This window comes from Bufo gargarizans, chromosome 1, assembly GCF_014858855.1.
Source record: "Bufo gargarizans isolate SCDJY-AF-19 chromosome 1, ASM1485885v1, whole genome shotgun sequence".
Lineage (NCBI taxonomy): Eukaryota > Metazoa > Chordata > Amphibia > Anura > Bufonidae > Bufo > Bufo gargarizans.
In genome coordinates, this window is record NC_058080.1 from 170,970,408 (window position 1) to 170,992,448 (window position 22,041).

Sequence of the window (22,041 nt, forward strand, 5' to 3'; positions counted from 1 at the left end):
TCCAGAACTGGCAGATAAACTGTAATATTACTCTTAGGAAGCTCAGTTATACATTTTGAGAGGCAGGACTGGGGTAAGGAGGCACAGGCTAGCGCAGGGAGACCAAAGAAAGGATGAGAACCTTACCTCTGCCTTTTAAAATTATGCATGGTCTTCAGCGTTCAGTAGAATGCCCCCCGGGTGCCCGCTCTCAGGGAGGTGCCAGAAGCAATGAGTGCTTCCATCAATACAGATCCTGTCACTCACCGCTCAGCCCCTGCGCTCCTCCCCTCCTTCAGGCCAGCGTCGCACAGAATGGTGAAGCAGAGAGACTTCTTCCTGCTCCACCATTCAGCCTGCAGGCACAGATCGCGCTGCTGGCATGTGTGGGTGGAGCCTGAAGCCCGGAAATGTGCATAAGATCCGCCCACACAGTGCTGCAGAGCGATCTGTGCCTGCAGGGAAGAGAGGTATGTGAGCTTCAGGAATTACAATTGTGAAAGGGGCACAATGTGGGCAGAGAAAGGACCCCCCCCCCCCCCCAGGTGCCAAACACCCTAGGCACACCACTGCTGAAGACAGATTCTTCTTAGCAATGCAGAATTAGAGGATTACTAAGGGGAGACTTCATACAGTTTTCTAATAAAAATTTACATATTCCCCTAGAAAATTGCATTAGAAGAACACTTACACATACTGCCCTTACAAATAAAAAAAATGAAATCACAGTTACACTTGAAGAGCTTAAAAGGTTTTGTATATATATATATATCAATACCTTGGAGAGCAGAGGAAAAGAATGTTATCGGCTTCCGGCAAGTAGATCATCTGTCCTTTTAGGCGTAGACAACTTATTTCGGTTAGAGTCAGTTCATCCTCGGTCTCTGATTTTTCCACATCAAGCAAACCTTCCTTTATTAAATAACATGATATTAATGAAACATTTCAGTAATTTAAACTATATAGGTTGTATTAGATAGAAATATAGCAGACATCCTTAAAGGGGTTTCCACCTTTTAGTAAGTGATTGCTTATACCCAAGATAGGCCATCACTAGCTGATCGGTGGTGGTCAGCCTGCACTCTCGCCGATCAGCTATTCGGGTGTAGCTCCATCACGGGAAGCAGATACTCTACTTTGTAGTGGACTGAGCTTGTTACTTTAGTACTGCTCCCATTGACTTCAGGGACCTTCACTGATCAGCTGAAGATAGTCCATCACTGAAAAAAGGTGGACAACCCATCTAATGCAAGCAAGACATAAGATAATTGGCCAGTACAACAACGTTGTCATTATGTGTAGAATGCTTTGCATCCTGCACCCCCACTGATCAGCTGTTTGAGGGGAGTTCTGTGGCCACCTTCCAGCTTAACAAGCACAGCACCATCCATTGGATAGCGGCTGTTCTTGGTATTGCAGCTTGGCCCCATTCACTTGAATGTATCTGAGCTGCACCTTGGCCATGTGACCAATGAACATGACGTGGCTGGTCTAAGAAGAGGCCGCAGCCTCTTCAGACAGCTGATTGATGGGGTGCTGATCGCCGGGTGATGTGACGATCTGTTGTTTCCTGTATTAAACTGACAACAAAAGTCACGAGACCAGCTATTCTAAGAACATCCCTTTCATCTATATTAATGGAAAGTCAGCAATTAAACGTTTGACCATCACAATAAAAGGAAGGGCCACTTCATTACGGCTGCTGGGCACTGGGTGACATGTAAACATTGTACAGCAATCTTGGGTTGCTGTGATCCTATGTAGTCCAAATAAAATTTTGCTGTAAATTTTAAAATGTATTTTCCATTTTGTTTTTCCTGTGCTGAGATGTTTGAACTGTGGGTAAACATAACCTTATTAGGACATTTTTCTGCTTGAAACATAGTATAAATGAGAGCTGGCTGTGAACTAGAGTGTGAACAAATTAAAATGTAAATTCATTTTTGCAAAGATTTCCCTTGGGCTCCTCAGCAACAGGCTTTTTTCTGATCATAAACATTCCCAGTTTGCAGCTAACAGAAAATTAGGAATCTTTCCAAAAGAGAAGCTCAGGTGTAAGTTCACATACAATTTCTAAATGACATTTTAAATGGATGGTTCTTGTGGTGTCATAATGGGGCTAGTCATCAAATTAAAAGGGGTATTCCAGCAAGAAAAAGGAATTCTAATAAATGCAACCTAAAAAAAACGGAGGCAGCGAATAAGGGTTCATGAACACGTCCGTTGGGTGTTTAGCGACCCGCAAATTCTGGAAACGCAAAACACGGAAACCGTCCGTGTGCATTCCACATGTTGTGGAACGGAAGGGCCAGCCCTTATTAGAACAGTTCTATCCTTGTCCGTTTGCAGATCGGCCATGAGGACATACAAAGAATGCCTACTGAGTCATTTCTTCTTTTTGCTGCACCATTGAAATGAATGTTTCCGCAAACAGGCCGAAAAAAACAGAACTGACATGGAAAAAAAATGCACTCATATGTATGAGCCCTGATATACATTTATATGGTAAACCAGCATTTCACCTCTTTTTCAATGGACTCACAGCTGGACAAAAGCTACCTGCTAGGACTGTGACAACATTATGAGAGGGGGAGAGAACACAGTGATATATAGGATCTAGGGATGAGCGAAGAAAGCTTCGGATCATAGATCCAAAGTTGCTTAGCTCAAAACTTTGTTTTAATGCCCCCCTTAAGGCTTTTAATATTAGGGACTGGGTCACATAGTCGTTTAGCCATTTTGATTTTTTTCTCTGTTTTCTACCATATATTTTCAAAAAGTTCCATAATGACAATAGGGGATTTAAACATTCCATTATTTCCTACCAAATTTATCTACACTAACCAAAAATATAAACGCAACACTTTCGGTTTTGCTCGCATTTTGCATGAGCTGAACTCAAAGATCTGAAACATTTTCTACATACACAAAAGACCCATTACTCTCAAATATTGTTCACAAATCTGTGTTAGTGAGCACTTCTTTACCGGAATAATCCATCCCACCTCACAGGTGTCGCATATCAAGGTGCTGATTAGACAGCATGAATATTGCACAGGTGTGCCTTAGACTGCCCACAATAAAAGGCCACTCTAAAATGTGCACAGGTTTGCCTTACTGGGGAGGGGGGGGGGGACCAGTCAGTATCTGGTGTGGCCACCATTTGCCTCATGCAGTGCAACACATCTCCGTCGCATAGAGTTGATCAGGTTGTTGATTGTGGCCTGTGGATTGTTGGTCCACTCCTCTTCAATAGCTGTGCGAAGTTGCAGAAGATTGGCAGGAACTGGAACACGCTGTCGTATACGCCGATCGAGAGCATCCCAAACATGCTCAGTGGATGACAGGTCTGGTGAGTATGCTGGCCATGCAAGAACTGAGATGTTTTAAGCTTCCAGGAATTGTGCACAGATCCTTGCAACATAAGGTGCTGGTCGTGGATGAATGGCACAACAATGGGCCTTAGGATTTCGTCACAGTATCTTTGTGCATTTAAAATGCCATCAATAAAATGCACCTGTGTTCGTTGTCCATAACATATGCCTGCCCATAGCATAACCCCACTGCCACCATGGGCCACTCAATCCACAACGTTGACGTCAGCAAACCTCTCACCAACACGACGCCACACACGCTGTCTGCCATCTGCCCTGAATAGTGAAAACCGGGACTCATCCGTGAACAGAACGCCTCTCCAACGTGCCAGACGCCATCGAATGTGAGCATTTGCCCACTCGTCGGTTACGACGACGAACTGCAGTCAGGTCCAGACCCTGATGAGGACGACAAGCATGCGGATGAGGTTCCCTGAGACGGTTTCTGACAGTTTGTGCAGAAATTCTTTGGTTATGCAAACCGATTGTTCCTTCAGCTGTCCGGGTGGCTGGTCTCAGATGATCATGGAGGTGAACATGCTGGATGTGGAGGTCCTGGGCTGGTGTGGTTACATGTGGTCTGCGGTTGTGAGGCCGGTTGCATGTACTGCCAAATTCTCTGAAACGCCTTTGGAGACGGCTTATGGTAGAGAAATGAACATTCATTGCATGGGCAACAGCTCTGGTAGACATTCCTGCAGTCAGCATGCCAAATGCACGCTCCCTCAAACGTTGCGACTTCTGTGGCATTGTGCTGTGTGATTAAACTGCACATTTCAGAGTTGGCTTTTATTGTGGGCAGTCTAAGGCACACCTGTGCAATATTCATGCTGTCTAATCAGCACCTTGATATGCCACACCTGTGAGGTGGGATGGATTATCTCGGCAAAGGAGAAGTGCTCACTAACACAGATTTAGAAAGATTTGTGAACAATATTTGAAAGTAGATAAGTAAAAAGGATAGACGGCTTATTTGAAAGTAATGGGTCTTTTGTGTATGTAGAAGATGTTTCAGATCTTTGAGTTCAGCTCATGCAAAATGGGAGCAAAACCGAAAGTGTTGCGTTTATATTTTTGGTCAGTGTAATTCAACGTGATTCCCTAACAGAACTCGTGTTTTGTCATTCAAAGGAGTTGGCATATCCTCAGGATTTGTCACTTCTTCCTAATCAATAGGCTCTGACTACCAGGACCACCATCATTCTTTAGAATGAAGTTGCTGCAGTGTTAACCAAGTGGCTCCTTTACTGATTTTCCCTGCACATAGACAACCTCAACTACAACATTTGCCCATTAGCTTTCAGAATCTGGGGGTCTGATCCACCCCCCCCCCCCCCCCCCCCCCATTCCCACCCCACACACTGATCATCATATTGCTATACTGGCCACATGCCTAAACATTATTGGATAGGACTATCCTTTTCAAACAAAAAAAAATCCTTCCTTCTTTTGATGGATACCACATCAAAGAGTTACAACATTTTAGTGGTTATATGGTTCTCCTTCATGTCACAAACAAACTAGACAATACCCCTCCTCTTCAGATATGTTTCTCAAATTGTTTCTGCTCATTTATTAAGGCTGGTGTCCTTTGTTATAGCTCTATGTACATGAGGTATATTATACAGCCACAGTCATTATGTATAGCAGATGATTACCTGATATTAATTTTCTTCTAATCTTGCTGCTTGGCTGCTTTTTAGCTCATCTTCATTAGGACACAGCTGTGATCTGTGACTACTGAATAGCTACAGTGCATACTGGAAGTCTGAAGTAGTCTAAGCCACACCTCCTGTCTCCTTATTGGTTCATGCCACTGCTATCTCCCTCCTCCCGGCAGCTCTGCCTCCTCAGATAGGTTGCAGTGTGTAAGCACAAGTCTATCTCAGGCACACCAGGAAGTCTGGGTGTGATTTCCATTACAGTAAGGACAGAATGGTTATGTATAGAAGGCTGAATTGCCAATTTAAAAAAAACATCAGATAATTTCTCTACATGTGCAGAGGTAAATGCGCATTAGTAAGCTGGAACCTAAAGGGCAGGTTACCGGTTACACTTTTTTTGTCATGTTTTTGATTCACAAATCCTTACTTTCTCATGCAATGCAGCATTCTCATATTCAACATGTTAACTGATTGAACTTAGCTAATGCCATGTCTGTACATTTTCAGAGATTCACAGTGAAGAATATATGTGCACCCATAACTCCACTAATCACTCTTACCTTACTTCTCAGGACAAACACAGTGTTGATATGAGACAGGATTCCATGGAAGCTAATGTCAATATGGGGTCGTACCAAGGAGAATACTGACAGCAGGTTACAGTTTCCAGGCTGGAGCTATACATTTCAGAGGAAAGGAACATTAATATGGATGATCTGTGTTATACATAGAAGAAAGGTATGACAAATCAGCCTAGAGAAAATGCCACAAATAAAACAATTGGTCAATTATTACAAACTGTTCCTCCAACTAAACCATGTAAGAATTGTCTAACATATACGTCCCTATTTGACACTAGACCGGATCATGGAGTATTTACAATGTGAGAGACTAGTGTACTCTACTTGCAGAAATGTGGTGACTACACGTGTACGTCTGTTGTATCTGCTCTAAGAATCTAGGGCTATTAGCTTGCAGGAAAAAACAGCCTCTCATTACTTGGCAGCTTGTATTTAACTAATAACAGGAAGCAATCCTAGCAGAGAAAACAAGGCCAGCATTCCCAAAGGAAAGGTTTAAGAATGTTCTTCATGTTCTCTTTTCTGGTATGTATTCCCACTATTAGTTAAAACTGATAAACTAAAATCTGCCCCATTGCATGTTATTACGGCTCAACTATTTCTTACAGATGTTAAAATGGAATTAAAGATAGATACCTGGGGAAGAACTCTGTAGATGGCATTTCCACACTGGGTGACAACAAGATCTCTGTCAAACATTATATGAAAAGGGAACGCTTTGCAGAACGTGTAAGGACTGATACGGGATTCTTGAGTTCCATTTTCCTCAAATCTGTCCAGGTCTTCATAAAAGTCTTCCTCTTTGGAATCCTTTTCTTCTATCAAGAATTGTGTGTGGTCAAACTCCTCATTTCTTTGTTGAATGACCTTAATAAAACATCAAAAAGTAGACACATTTTGATGTTTTATATTACAAGCGCATAATGAAAAATATTAAAATTCCAGATAATGGAAGTTACGCATAAATTTGCATGAGAGGCCTAGGTTAGAAATCGGGGGATACTATATCTCCTTATGGAGAGCGCCTAATTGGCAGAAATCCCAGAAATCCAGAGCAGCATTGCCTGGCCTATAAGACTCCTGTACTGTACCGCACATGGATACAGAGATCTCCCCATTCATTGCTCTGCTAGATTTATATTAAGCTGAAAGCTCAAGGGGAGTGTAATTTCTGCTTCAGCTGAGGGGGCGTGTCCATGATCTCCCTATCACGGCTCAGGAGGCAGTTGAAGGATGAAACTGAGCATGTGCAGCCTTACCAGTAAGTAGGTCAAAGGAATAAGAAAAGAAAAAAAACAGCAGGTGGCGCTATACAGATACATTTTATTTAATATCTCACTGGCTATACAAAATTTTTAATTACATGCAATTACAAATGTTTTCAGATCCAGGTGCTTCTTTAAAAATTGTTGAATATTTTTCCCAGGTCAACCCCCTTTATGAGACCAAACAGTGAAGTGAGTCAATTTAAAAGTTAACTTTATTGCAGTTTAAAATTAAATGCTAACACATTTTGGAAAACTACTTTAAAATGTACTGAAAGGGTTCAAGATAAATCCCTTTCTTACAAATAAAAGGGAATCAGTTCTGGACTATCAATTAACTGAAGAATAGTAGAGTCTAATGCTTGTCATACACATAACATAGCTTATTTGGCTGACAGCCATCACTCTTGATCCCCTCATACATGTCTGCTTGGCTCAGCCAAGTAAGCATGTCTTCTCAGTAGGAAGGAGAGAAAACACCACTACCAGACTCCCAACTGTGGTTTATCTGCCCTCCTCCCCCCCCCCCCCAAAAAAAAAAGGATCTTCTCTGACATGTTAGCGGAGGTCCTGATGCACACTAGATGGTCAGCCAGTTGGCTGGCTCGGCTGACATATGTTTAATGTGTATGGCCAGCTTTAAGCTACAAGTTGCTGACATTGATAGGGTTGTCACAGCTAGGTGGCCCCTTCTTACCATGAAGCTGTAACAGGGGCATAGCTATAGGGGTTGCAGAAGTAGAAAATTCACACCTGGATCCTAGGGCCTGAGGGGACCCAGAAGCTGTGTAAGAAGATGACAATATTATAAATGGCACATGGTAAGTGGGGGAACTGTTACTGTGCATTTTGGCATGGGAGCTGTGTGCAGCCGATGCAAGGGAAACATAGTATTGCCTAGTGCCCATAATGAGTGCAACAGCAAAAGTTACTCTTTGCTGCAAGGAGCCCTGCACTGAGATGTCCATGTGTTCCCTGACAGGCATACAGAAAAGGGTTATCTCACTAGATTCTAACTATTTCACATTACTCAGCTTAATGGTCATATGTTCCCATCTTTCCATAGCCAAATCATACTCATTTGGTCCATGGGAGCAACAGTAAAGCAGACAGAAATGACAGCAGAAGTACGACACTGCTAAAACCAAACCTTAGGTGTTGCATTGCAGCTCCAAGACATTTCCAAAATATGCCAACTGATTTCCATGTATGACTGTATTGTATCTTTAACAACTGCTTTAATGGGCATTTTCAGAAGATGGAAGACAGACTATGAGAATGACTGTAGGGTACTATAAACGTATTCGCTCTTTCAATGGCAATATAAGCTCCAAGCACAAAATGTCAATAATACCCTAAGAAGCAGAACAGCAATGTGATCGTACCGACAGCTGTTTCGAGTATGACACCTCAGTGAAGTAACACATCAACAGTCACGTCAGTAACAGCTGTCTGTGGTTAAGATCCACTCTTCAAGTACATGCTTAGTCTTCATGTATTAATATTCATTATGCTGATTATGTCAGATGCTACTCTACATTTATTTCCATGATTTTATGCAAAGGCTCCGCTATTTTTTATTAGTCTGTATTTTATGTTTCAATCATGGAACCAGGTCAACTAACAATATTTAAGGCAATTAATTCTATGCAAAGTCTCAACCATGTAAATTCTGAATGAATAGAAGCATATTCCTCCCAAGTAAGGAGACTACTTAAGAGAAAAACACTCTGGAATAGTAATGAATTAATAAAAGTGTGACTGATAGTATATAAAGCAGATGCCCAAGCATTTCTAAAAATATTTTAATTAACTGCTAATTTTTAATTTGGTGAAGAGCCTCCTAATACTGGAGAAGATGTCAAACATAATTACTAAAATATTAGATTAGATGTCATTTTTTCAAATTATTCTATGCTGTACATGAAGAGGTTTCCCCACTATAGGTGTCACAGACATTCCCGCGATCGGTGGAAGGAGATTGGTCAGACTGGCAACACGTGGTTTGAGCTGACATGTTTTTCGTTTGGATCAAATGAGGTCTGTTGTTTCTGGTGCTTGCCACACCTTCTTTCCCCAGGTGTGGCTATTGTGGTCATTTAACCATCTCTATTTATTGTTGTTTCTCACACTATGTTATGTTTATAGCTTCAGTTTTAGTTGTGGATAGCTGGTGTGTGGATCTTGGCTGAGTTCCTGGTGGTGACATAGCCATTTGAAGTTAAGTGTTTTCTTTCGCTTTTGTATTTTGTTTGGGTTATTTTGTGTGTTGCATTTCCCTGTCATTTGTATTAAGGCCTGAGGGAGACTCCTGTTCGTCCTTTCTTTTTGAGTAACAGGTTGTCTCAGTCCTGACATTAGTACCAGGGTCCTATTTGGTGAGTTAGGACATCAGGTATTCCTGTGTATGAACTCACATACCTCTGGGGTCTGTTCCTACTGGTAGGTATTCAGGACTTTGATTAGAGTTTTACTAGGAGGTATCCATCTCCTTTCCTTAGTTTCCAGGCCTTATTCCCACACCCCTTTCCCTCCTATGTTTGGTGTTGTGTTTCCCTTCCACACCCAAACATGACAATAGTGTAAGATAACTATGACATGCCTTCACTTTCACACTGGTGGAGGCCTGACTGCTGGAAGCTGACCAATCCTCAAAATGAAGAGGTTTCAATTCTAGGGTACTACATATGCAGGTCATTGAGAGGCATTTACTAATGTCTTTACGCCCCAATAGTGGTGTAAAAAAGTAGCAAATTATGGCTTAAACCATATGTGCAGAATAATTTAAAACCTTTGAATTTGTGAGAAAAGAAGCAGGGCTTAGTAAAAAAGGTGGGGCTTAGCACGGCCCACCAGATTTAATATAGCATGCCAGAAACTTGCATAAGTTATGGCTGAAGTCTATGCCAGCCCCTGAAATACAGTATATGAGTTGGCTATCCAGTAGTGCTACTCCTGTGTGCAAGCCATACTGCATTACCAGGCTGGATAGCCCAAAGGTGACGCTGTCGGAATAAAGAAAAACATGATAAGCCGGAACGTGAAAACTCACCTTCATATCTATTTCTGTTCCATGGATCTGCTGCGCCACTGTCTTGGTGATCCCAATAACAATATCTTGAAGTCCTTCTCTCTCTGAATAGTAGTGTAATATAAGTCCTTTCCCCTTTTCTGCATCTGTACATCTAAATGATGGAGCACGCATACCTGGATAGATGGTACCCAAGTGATCGTGCAGAGCATCTAGGTTCTAAAAATGTAAAAAGAATGGTAAAATGAGATTTATTAAAATAAATTCTCCTCTTACCACAACAAATAATGCATAAGAATATCTATAAATGGAGGACTGTTCAGTGATTGGTGGATTATCATAAGGGAAATCAGGTCCATTTCCTCTTGGCACCCACTGGTAGCCAGCTGTTTTTATTGTGCAATATAGGAATTCAAATATCACTTATTCTATGGTCAATAAATCTTCATGTGATCTATTCCTAGGGTGACCGTCCATGAGGCAGGTGGGCGCTAAAATTGATCTGTACAGACCAAAAAAAGGGATTTATTATTAGACAGTGGACAATGTGAAAACTACAGGTTTTATATTTTTTTTAAACCTAGAAACATGGAAAATTACATATAACATCAATAAAAAATTCCTTAAACTTTTGCACATAACATACAAACTAGATTTAAACAACAGGTCCTTATCTGATGAGATATCTCGCTTTAAGGAGAACAGAGATCTACTAAGTAGAATACCACAACAATCTTACCACAGCATTTCATTTGCTGTTATAGTGTATACTGGATGCCGCTATTCATTCTTCTCACATTTCAGCTTAATTGATTTCCTTTTTAGTTTGCAGCCCTTAAAAGCTCACTTGAGACTTCTTCACTGATCCGAGAGTCACTGACTGTCATCTTGTTTTTCATAACCGTTATTGATTTTTTTTTTTACGTTTCAGAAATAACATGGTTTATCTATATATGTGTGTGCGTGCGTGTTTTAGTATTCGTGGTCGCAGCAAGTGCCAGAAAAATGATTATCTGCTGTAATTTATAACTTTCCGTTGAGCTTTTTTGTGTGCAACAAAACAGGAACTGACCTGCAAGAACTCTCTGACATTGGATCCAAGTACCCGCAGAATTGTGTCATATCCAGATTCTTGGCAAAAAACAAAAAACATATTGCCAAACATTTGGAGAATATCGCTGGCATTTAGATCTGTAGAACAATAAAAAAAATTAAAAAAAATAAAGCTTGATTTAAAGTGTACACAGGACAGTTTAGGATTATGGGAAAAGAAACATATAGCACAATTCAAACCTAAGAGATACATTTGCCATATACTGTGTTACAAAGATGGTACAAAAATCCCTAAGTAGAAACAGGTATGAGACACTAGGAAAAAATCAATCTAAAAAATAGATCACAATTATTACAACAGTCTAGAAAATACAGGCAGAATACCTGTTACCTTCAGCACTAGTCAGGGCCAATTCTGCTGCCTGAGGTGAAAAATAAATTGGCGCCCCCTCTTCCCCCTCCCTCGGTGCTTTGTGGCTAGGGGCAGGGGAGCACCTAGCCTTTCTGCTGCCTGAGGTAAAAATTGAAACGTCACCCACATGCTAAATTTTCAACCTAACCCATTCCCTCCAGATCGGTATGGGTCCAACACCTGGCAACCCCTCCGATCAGCTGTTTGAAGAGAGGGCAGCGCTCATATGAGAGCTGCTTTCTCTGCTCTGTTTACCTGCTCACCTCAGCATTTGCAGTGATGAGCAGGTAAACAGAGCAGAGAAGGCAGTGCTCGCTAGAAAAAAAAAAAAAGAAGGAGACAACCCCTTTAAAGACATACATAAAAAACAGTACATACAGCCCTACAGAATGTACAGGGTAATACAGTTCACATACCTCTTTCATCCAGTGACGTCTCCTCTCTGATGTACATGTTCTCTTTCTTCATCTTCTCCATTCAGACCAGACCACCATGATGATTTCTTTCAGCCATCCCTTCTCTCTGCAGAGTTTGACAAACAGACATCTTAGTTTCCTACTTTTCCATCCTCCTCCTCACTTTCTGAACACCACATCCTGCCACCTCTAATACTGTGCCTGCTGTGCTCCCCAATACTATACTGCAGTTCCCTTGAAAATACTGGTACCACACAGATAGTGCGCCAGTACAAACAAATTCCTGCTTACCTTTCAGATCAGACCCCCATATCAAAGCTCAGAGGAGACCCCTCATCTCAGACCAGACCTTCTTTAGACGTCTATGTCAGACCCCATATCAGACCTCAGATCAGACCCCTATTAGACCTCCTCGTCAGAAACCCCCCATCTCAGACCAAACCCCTCATGTATCAGACCTCGGACCAAACCTCCAGACCCCCATATCAGACCCCATTAGACTTCCAGACCCCCATATCAGACCTCAGGCCAGACCTTCAGACCCAAATTAGACCTGCAGACCCCTATATCAGACCCCCATTAGACCTCCAGACCCCAATATTTGACCTCTCTAGACCCCCAGTCAGACCTCCAGACCCCCATTAGACCTTTCCAGACCCCCAGTCAGACCTCCAGACCCCCAATTAGACCCTTCAGAACCCCATATCAGACTGTAAAATAATAAAGTAACTTACCTCTTCTGCCGCTACTCTCCCTGTCCTGGCTCTCTTCTATTCTCGGGGCCCATGCTGCAGTCACTTGACCTCCTGCAGCATCAGGTCACAGCGCGCTCTGTACGTCCTGATGCTGCAGGCAGCCAGGACACAGCGGCGCGGAGAGAAGAGCGAGCAGGAGGAGGGGTAAGTACAGCGCTCACAGTGCTTCACTCCCCCACCACCTGCATGCTAGTAAGCTCTTCCATAATGGAAGCGCTCACTAGCGCCGATGCCAGCCCTTCAAAGCCAGCATAAGATGCTGCCTGAGGCGAGATTCTTATCTCGCCTCATGGCAAAAGCAGGCCTGGCACCAGTTATCCTCTAGACCAGTGATGGCGAACCTTTTATAGACCGGGTGCCCAAACTGCAACCCAAAACCCACTTATTTATCGCAAAGTGCCAACACGGCAATTTAACCTGAATACTACAGTCCAATATAGTATATCTTCCATGTATTTTATCACTTATCTATAATAGCCTGCCTACATTCAGTGTGCTGCCTGTGCTGTTCATAGTGCGTTCTGTGCTGATGAATGGCAGAAAAAGTCTAAGGAATATTGGTACACTATAGATGTTTTCCAGGGTGTGGGTGCCACATAGGTTTGCCACCACTGCTCTAGACACAGTCAGTGTTAGCAAGTCTCCACTGATATGTAAACAGAAAACAGAGGAGCGTTGCTAAGGCTCAAAATGGGCCACTTTAGAGCTATTTTTCTAAAAGAAATGTACAATTTCAATAATTAAAGTATATTATAAAAATGGTCAGCATCAATGCCCCTATACATTACAAAAATAAAAAAATAATTACCGTCACACTTTAAGTTCATTGGACTGTGGGAGCTGTGGATCTTATTATCACTGTTTGAAACCTGCCAAAGTGATATTTGCAAGCTTCACAGATATTATACCTAAGGCCTCATGCACACGGCTGTTGTTTGGGTCCGCATCCGAGCTGCCGATTTTGTGGCTCAGATGCAGACCCATTCACTTCAATGGGGCTGCAAAAGATTGCTTCATGACTAAATATTTTGTCACAAAGTGCATTTCTTTGTATCTAACATAGTAACATAGTTTATGAGGCCGAAAAAAGACATCTGTCCATCTAGTTCAGCCTGTCATCAGAAACTGTGAATGATAAAACTACGGGGTTAACACGACTATAACTTAACTTCAGTGTTTTTCTATAGAAAAAAAATTGCAAAAAAGCTTGTGATTATGAAAAACATCTGAAAACTCCAGCATGAACCGGAGCTGTAATGTCTATATTAGCTCAACCTGACAAGGTTACTAACGAAAGCAGTGGTCTTGATTTTGAGCTAAATTACTACGAGCGCAATGCTCAACTCGATTTTATCCTAAACTACTAACCTATGAGAACAGTACCCTCCTTGATTTTGTCCTAAATGACTTCCTTATGAAAGAAGTGCTCTCCTCAGTTTTGTCCCAAACTACTACTCCATGAGAGCAGTGTTCTCCCCGACTATGTATCCTAATCTACTTCCACATGATACCAGTGCTTGGATCGATTATGAGGAAATCAATGGCATTACATGAAGTCATAGAGGTCAACTCTGGCACACTCTACGATATGTTTTACCCATAGGTTAAAATTTTTAACTGATCCAATTTTTACCTCCACAATCTACTTGGCCATGTTTTAAATAAAGAATGAGCGCCTCATTACCCTTCTTTAAACTCACAATGTGGTGGGAGCAATGATGGGGAATGGCGATTGCGTCGCACCCCATCATTGAACCCCTCAGATGTCACGTTCATCACTGATGGCAGCATCTGAGATTAATATTAAGGCCTTTCAGGGATTAATCATTAAAAAAAAGTTGTACTTACCTTATTGATTTGAGCACGAAGAGGCTCCCGCAGTCATCTTGCTTGAAAATCCAGCGGGATGACGTCATTACGCTGGCCGATGTGGTGATGTCATACGTCACCGTTTATGAGATTTCGTAAAGGATGATCAAGCAAGATGGCCGAGGCAGCCTCTTTGCTCTTAAATAGATGAGGTGAGTATGATTTTTTACCACCATTTCAGGGAAAATTGATTCGTTACCATGAAGCACAAGGAAGTTCGCCTCTGCTGCGAATCGAATTTTCCCAGAAATTCAGATCGAAGTCCACTTCAGATACTTCACTACAGATGTTTCGCTCAATACTAAATGCAGGGTATTACAAATTTGTCTCTTTCACTTGAATTGGATAAAGCTGCAATATGCTGCTACTAAGTAGATGGTGGGCAGGTAGATAGGCCAACGTAAGAAATGAAAAGGGCTGCTGTGCTTGCATAAGCACCACAGCCCCTTCAAACATCTGATCAGATGGGAAGCCTTATCCTAAGGTCTCCTGCACACGAACGTGTCCTGCCCATTGCCATATTGCGGACTACATTTGCAGATCCCCAAAACACGGGCACCGTTCCGTGGGCATTCACTTCAATGGGTCTGCAAATCCGGAGATGCGGAATGGTGCGGAACGGAAGCAAGGAATGGAACCCTACGAAAGCACTATGGAGTGCTTCTGTGGGGTTTCGTCCCGTACTTCCATTCCGCAAAAAGATAGAACATGTCCTATATTTTTGCAGAACGGGCGGATCGCAAACCCATTAATGTGAATGGGTCTGTGATCCGCTGCGGCTGCCCCACGGTCAGTGTTCGTGCAAATTGCGGGCTGCAGCACGGCCACAGGGCACACACGTTCGTGTGCAGGAGGACTAAGGATAAGCCATTAATATCCCAGAAAACTCATTTAAGATGCATTGGAGCAACAACATTTAAAAAGTACACATACCCTACCCTAAGGATACATGCACACGAACGTCGTTTGTTTCCGTGTCCATTCCGTTCTTTTTTTGCAAAAAATGCGGACAGCACACCGTGTGCTATCCGCATCAGTATGTCAATTCCGTAGCCCCGCGAAAAAAATATAGAACATGTCCTATTCTTGTCCGTTTTAGGCATTGTTACAATGGATCCGCAAAAAAAAAAAAACGGATGGCATACGGATTTCATCAGTTTTTTTTTGTGGATCTGCAATTTGTGGACCGCAAAACACATACGGTCGTGTGCATGTAGTCTAATGCTACATGTTAGTCTTCAGTTATAACTTAAGTTGTCAGTATATGCTCGGACATATTCTTTTGAAATACAGAGATTGATTTCACGGTAACGCCACATAGTTCAGCGCTAGATATATATTTTACAATATCCTGGGACTAATATACAGCTACCAGTCCAAACCTATTATAAGCAGCATAACAGCTCCATGGAAACAAAGGTCTGCAACTCCATTATATTTTCCATTGCATTTGGGAGTTTGTACTCGGTTGGTTTATTAGTTTACATGGTCCACCCTCATAGGACTCATAAGTCACATTTACATGTAACATTATTATTTTTTTTAAATCAAGGGGGACATTTGTCAAGACTCCACGATAAATGGATCAGATTCCATGCTTTATATACAAAGGGAAAACATAAGTGGATTTCAGAAACGCTGTCTTAAAATGCCCCGTGGCTTAGGCTGCAGATGATATTTAAAAGTCTGTCTTGAAAGAATGCAACGTTGTCTTATTGTAACGAGCTCAGTAATAACACTGCAAGTTAAATATATTCACTACATAAACTTCAGGTTTATTAAAGAAACACAGAAGAGTAAAAATATACTGGAAGCCATGAACGTGAATTGCCTTCCTCCCAAACTTCCTGTAACAGTTATCGCAGTTTTACAGTAGTCCACGTGTTACTTACTGAGCACTTTGCATGCAGCTGCTACAAGGTCATAGGTTTTGGAGTCATCATAAATGATTCTCACCAAGAACTGCCCCTCTTCATCCAGTTGTGCTTCTCGTCTAGAAATTTAAAGGGCAGCTAGGTTATAGCATCCTTAAAACATTACATTTTTCTTATTAACAAGATTCAAACAGTTCGGCAAGGCCTCGTGCACACGACCTTAGTTTTGGTCTGCGTCTGATCGGCATATTTTGCAGATCGCACGCAGAGCCATTCATTTCTATTGGTGAGTAAAAAAAATCTGCATGTGTGGTCTGCATTTATGTAACCGATCCTCAATATATAGAACATGTCCTATTATGGCTGTTTTGTGGACAATAATAGGCAGTTCTACTGATAGGAGTGAGAAAATTGTGGAATATTGTATCCGTATTTTCTGGAGCTGCAGTTTGTGGACTACAAAATGAATACATTGTGTGCATGAGGCCTAAATCAATAACTGGCTGCAGCTAACATTACTAAGGCCCCTTTCACATGGGCGAGTTTTGCAATGAATCCGGACTCATTAATTTCTATGGGGCTGTGTACATGAGCGATTGTTTTCATGCATCACTTATGCGTTGCATGAAAATCGCAGTAGGGTCTATATTCTGTGTTATTCACGCAAAGCAGGCCCCATAGAAGTGTACGGGGCTGCGTGAATGTGCAAACATCCAATGTTTGGTATTGTCACGTCCGTAATAACCTGCTCTATAAAAATACCACATGATGTAACCTGTCAGATGAACACTAAGTAACAAAAAATAAAAACAGCGCCAAAACAGCTATTTTTTTGTTACCTTGCCTCACAAAAAGTGTAATATAGAACAACCATAAATCAGAGTTTCTATTCTAGGTGTGCCTCAGGGGGTCTTCAAATGTGACATGGTAGCTTAATATTATCCCAGTGAAATCTGCCTTCCAAAAACCATATGACGTTCCTCTGGTTTCTATTATGTAAGCCTCACAAAGTGACTTCAGACCTGAACTGGTCCTTAAAAAGTGGGTTTTGGAAATTTTTTGAAAAATTTCAAGATTTGCTTCTAAACTTCTAAGCCTTCTAACGTTTCCAAAAAATAAAATGTCATTTTCAAAATGATCCAAACATGAAGTAGACATATGGGGAATGTAAAGTAATAACTATTTTTGGAGGTATTACTATCTATTATAAAAGTGCAGAAATAAAAATTTGGAAATTTGCTAATTTTTCCACATTTTTGGTAAATTTGGTATTTTTTTGTATAAATAAAAATGAATTTTTTTGACTCATGAAGTACAATATGTGACAGAAAACTGTCTCAGAATGGCCTGGATAAGTAAAAGCGTTTTAAAGTTATTGCCACATAAAGTGACATATGTCGGATTTGCAAAAAATGGCCTGGGCAGAAAGGTGAAAACTGGCCCAGGGTAGAAAGGGTTAAAGAGGGTTCTACTTGCTGTTCATTTTTGCGCTTACTATACTTGAATATACTTTTTGCTTTTGATCAACTTATTTCATGTGTCTCACTTGTGCATTCCTCTGGCGTAGTCCAGGTTTTAGGACTATATATGGACTGACACATTAGAAAACTAAGCACATTTTTCTGGAATGATTTAGCTTCTATAAATCTAAGCATGCCAGTAAGTTAATTATTATTTAGAATTTTGGGAATGTCCATGAACAACAGCCTAATAAAACTGATATGTTTTTAAAACGTTGCTACTGCTCCCTTACCATCACAACCCTGCTAAGGGTGGGTTCACACATAGGTCCTTGGGTTCGTTTCTGAGCTAAAGCGAGAAGAGGATTGAGCACGAAGAAGGAGGCTTTCTTTTATATTTTTTCATTCCCTTTTATTCCACGTTGTTGTGGTAAAAATAATAATAGTTGTAATCAGCTCACATCAAAGTTTGTGTAAGGAAAAAGGTAAGTCCATCTTCCCTCAGCCGCAGCCAGAGAACCACCCAAATGCTACCATCTTGATTGAATTCTCCTGAGCATCTCCTCCCTCCTCCTTGCCCAGTCCGTCTTTTATTGACTAAACAAAAGGTGTACAAGGGGCTGGCCCAAGACAAGGATACAGGAAGTGATGACATATCAAAGGACAGGGAGGGGCAGACAATGTGGCAGGGCAGACAATGGACACACCCCATCCCCGTATAAGGAAGGATGAGTCATGCCCATTACCCGACCAGCCAGGTGGCCGTCCACCCCCATCACTGTCAGCATGGACCTCATTTAATACTGCTCCAGAGTGATCAGTATCTAATAAAGATCATTCTACTGGTTCTCATAGGTTTGAGATTATCTGCGAGGCATTGCTACGGCTATTGTCAGTATACGGTACAAGTATACCGACAAGGCAGATATGCATGTCTTAAAAGCAGATATATCCAGAAAGGGATAGCGCTCCAAGCCCACGAGAAGGTTTTCATACTGACGGTTTTGCCACTGGTCCCGATTCAGCCAAAGTACCCTCTGCTAGAGTGCTCTTTGGCTAAATCCGACACAGGGAGACAGATGACAATCTATAAAACACACACACATCCTAAGATAAAATGTCCGCATAATAAAATTTCCACAACAACGTCTTGCTTTGGGCTTATAAAAACTGCCACAAAAGACTACGTGTGAACCCTCCCTAAAGGTAATGTACGCATTGCATACAGTAAACAATCATATATGGTTGGTTGCTAAGTCTATTAGTAGTGCGGGATACTTAATATTAGAGTATGAACTTTCAATGTGATTTTCTATTTATGCCAGCAACATAATTTCTATGACTTCAGCAAAATAATCCTACAATACATAGATAATTCATTAGAGGGGTTGTCTAATCATGGACAATCCCTTTAAAATGAGTCGCTGCTCATAATTCTTAAAGGAATTGCCTTCCTCCTTAGCTCCAGCAGTTCCATTGCTTCGCTACTTGTTAAGATTGTGTATGTGTACCCCTTTCTCACAGTCGTTCATTGAACAAGCCTTTGGCCTCTTTCAGACAAGTGTGTCCAGTGTGGAAAACAGTGTTGGAGCGCGATTTCCCATTATGGACACTGCTCGTTTCACAAGATCGTACGCCATTATAATGATTTACAATGCCGTCAGTATAATTCAGTAGATGCAAGGTCGGACAGAGACACCCAATATTGTAAATCATTATAATGCCGTCCAATCCTATGAAAGGAGCAGTGTCTATAATGGGAAATCACGCTCACAAACACAGGGAGCTTTCCATACTGGATATGTTCATCTGAAAGAGGCCTATGTTCAGAACCAAAGGGGTTGGCCAACATAACATCAAAATTAGCCACCGAGAGGAAAGTGTGTACACCAAAAAAAAAAAAAAAAAAAAAACCATTCATCTATTAAATGGCCCACGATCGCAACACCATGGCTGAAGTAATAAGGTCACGAGGCTGCTGCAGCCAATCACTGGCCTCAGAGGTGACATGTGCAAGAGTGGCACGTCACAGCAGCTGTAATGTGACCTCACCACTTCTTGCCCAGTGTGGAGTCAAAACAGCAAGGATGAGAGCCTTGGTGCCTAAGCGACAGGTCTTTGAACCGATGAGTGGTGTGTTGTTTTTTTTGGGTAAACATACTTTATTCCTGATGGTTAATTTTGCTCTTATGTCAGACAATCCCTTTAAGAGCTGCTGCAATGTCTAAGAAGAAAAAGGAGGACTTTTTTTTAACAAATATTTTATTGAAAGGCCGCTTTATTCCTCAAGAATAAGAGGGATAAAAAAAAAACCAGAAAAGCGGAACAAAGGAGAGTAAACCATTTTGTCTTCTTGACTCTATTATCCAGAGTGAATTTACAACTGGCAACCACAGGACCACAAAAGACCAAACAGATCTTAAACATGTACATAGTACATGAATATCAGTGTCTGATGAATTCTTTATATCAAGCACACATGCATTAGAAATAATGTAATACAGTAATACACGCTGTATAAAGAATAGTAATACACACTGTATAAAGAAAAGTAATACACGCTGTATATAGAAAAGTAATACACGCTGTATATAGAAAAGTAATACATGCTGTATAAAGAATAGTAATACACACTGTATAAAGAATAGTAATATACGCTGTATAAAGAATAGTAATATACGCTGTATAAAGAATAGTAATACACACTGTATAAAAGAATAGTAATACACACTGTATATAGAAAAGTAATACACGCTGTATATAGAAAAGTAATACACGCTGTATAAAGAATAGTAATACACACTGTATAAAGGATAGTAATACACGCTGTATATAGAAAAGTAATACACGCTGTATAAAGAATAGTAATACACGCTGTATAAAGGATAGTAATACACACTGTATAAATGATAGTAATACACACTGTATAAAGGATAGTAATACACACTGTATAAAGGATAGTAATACACACTGTATAAAAGAATAGTAATACACACTGTATATAGAAAAGTAATACACGCTGTATATAGAAAAGTAATACACGCTGTATAAAGAATAGTAATACACACTGTATAAAAGAATAGTAATACACACTGTATAAAGGATAGTAATACACACTGTATAAAGGATAGTAATACACACTGTATAAAGAATAGTAATACACGCTGTATAAAGAATAGTAATACACGCTGTATAAAGGATAGCAATACACACTGTATAAAGGATAGTAATACACACTGTATAAAGAATAGTAATATACGCTGTATAAAGAATAGTAATACACATTGTATAAAGGATAGTAATACACATTGTATAAAGGATAGTAATACACACTGTATAAAGAATAGTAATACACGCTAAATAAAGTATAGCAATACACACTGTATAAAGGATAGTAATACACACTGTATAAAGGATAGTAATACACACTGTATAAAGGATAGTAATACACGCTGTATAAAGAATAGTAATACACGCTGTATAAAGGATAGTAATACACACTGTATAAAGGATAGTAATACACACTGTATAAAGGATAGTAATACACACTGTATAAAGGATAGTAATACACGCTGTATAAAGAATAGTAATACACGCTGTATAAAGAATAGTAATACACACTGTATAAAGGATAGTAATACACACTATATAAAGGATAGTAATACACACTGTATAAAGAATAGTAATATACGCTGTATAAAGAATAGTAATACACATTGTATAAAGGATAGTAATACACATTGTATAAAGGATAGTAATACACATTGTATAAAGGATAGTAATACACACTGTATAAAGGATAGTAATACACACTGTATAAAGGATAGTAATACACACTGTATAAAGGATAGTAATACACGCTGTATAAAGAATAGTAATACACGCTGTATAAAGGATAGTAATACACACTGTATAAAGGATAGTAATACACACTGTATAAAGGATAGTAATACACGCTGTATAAAGGATAGTAATACACGCTGTATAAAGAATAGTAATACACACTGTATAAAGGATAGTAATACACACTGTATAAAGGATAGTAATACACACTGTATAAAGAATAGTAATAAACGCTGTATAAAGAATAGTAATACACACTGTATAAAGGATAGTAATACACACTGTATAAAGAATAGTAATACACACTGTATAAAGAATAGTAATATACGCTGTATAAAGAATAGTAATACACATTGTATAAAGGATAGTAATACACGCTGTATAAAGAATAGTAATACACGCTGTATAAAGGATAGTACTACACGCTGTATAAAGGATAGTAATACACACTGTATAAAGAATAGT

General features: G+C 40.4%; 1 protein-coding gene across 1 annotated transcript in view; it reads right to left on the minus strand.

Annotated features, from left to right (window-relative positions):
- GUCY1B1 (guanylate cyclase 1 soluble subunit beta 1) overlaps nt 1-22,041 on the minus strand; it is a 98,138-nt gene that overhangs the window by 30,381 nt on the left and 45,716 nt on the right. The window contains exons 3-8 of the mRNA XM_044298879.1: nt 16,292-16,392; nt 10,967-11,085; nt 9,916-10,113; nt 6,235-6,465; nt 5,578-5,694; nt 758-891 (exon numbers count right to left, since the gene is read on the minus strand). Coding sequence (XP_044154814.1) covers nt 758-891; nt 5,578-5,694; nt 6,235-6,465; nt 9,916-10,113; nt 10,967-11,085; nt 16,292-16,392 — 900 coding nt within the window. The remainder of the gene's footprint in view (nt 1-757; nt 892-5,577; nt 5,695-6,234; nt 6,466-9,915; nt 10,114-10,966; nt 11,086-16,291; nt 16,393-22,041) is intronic.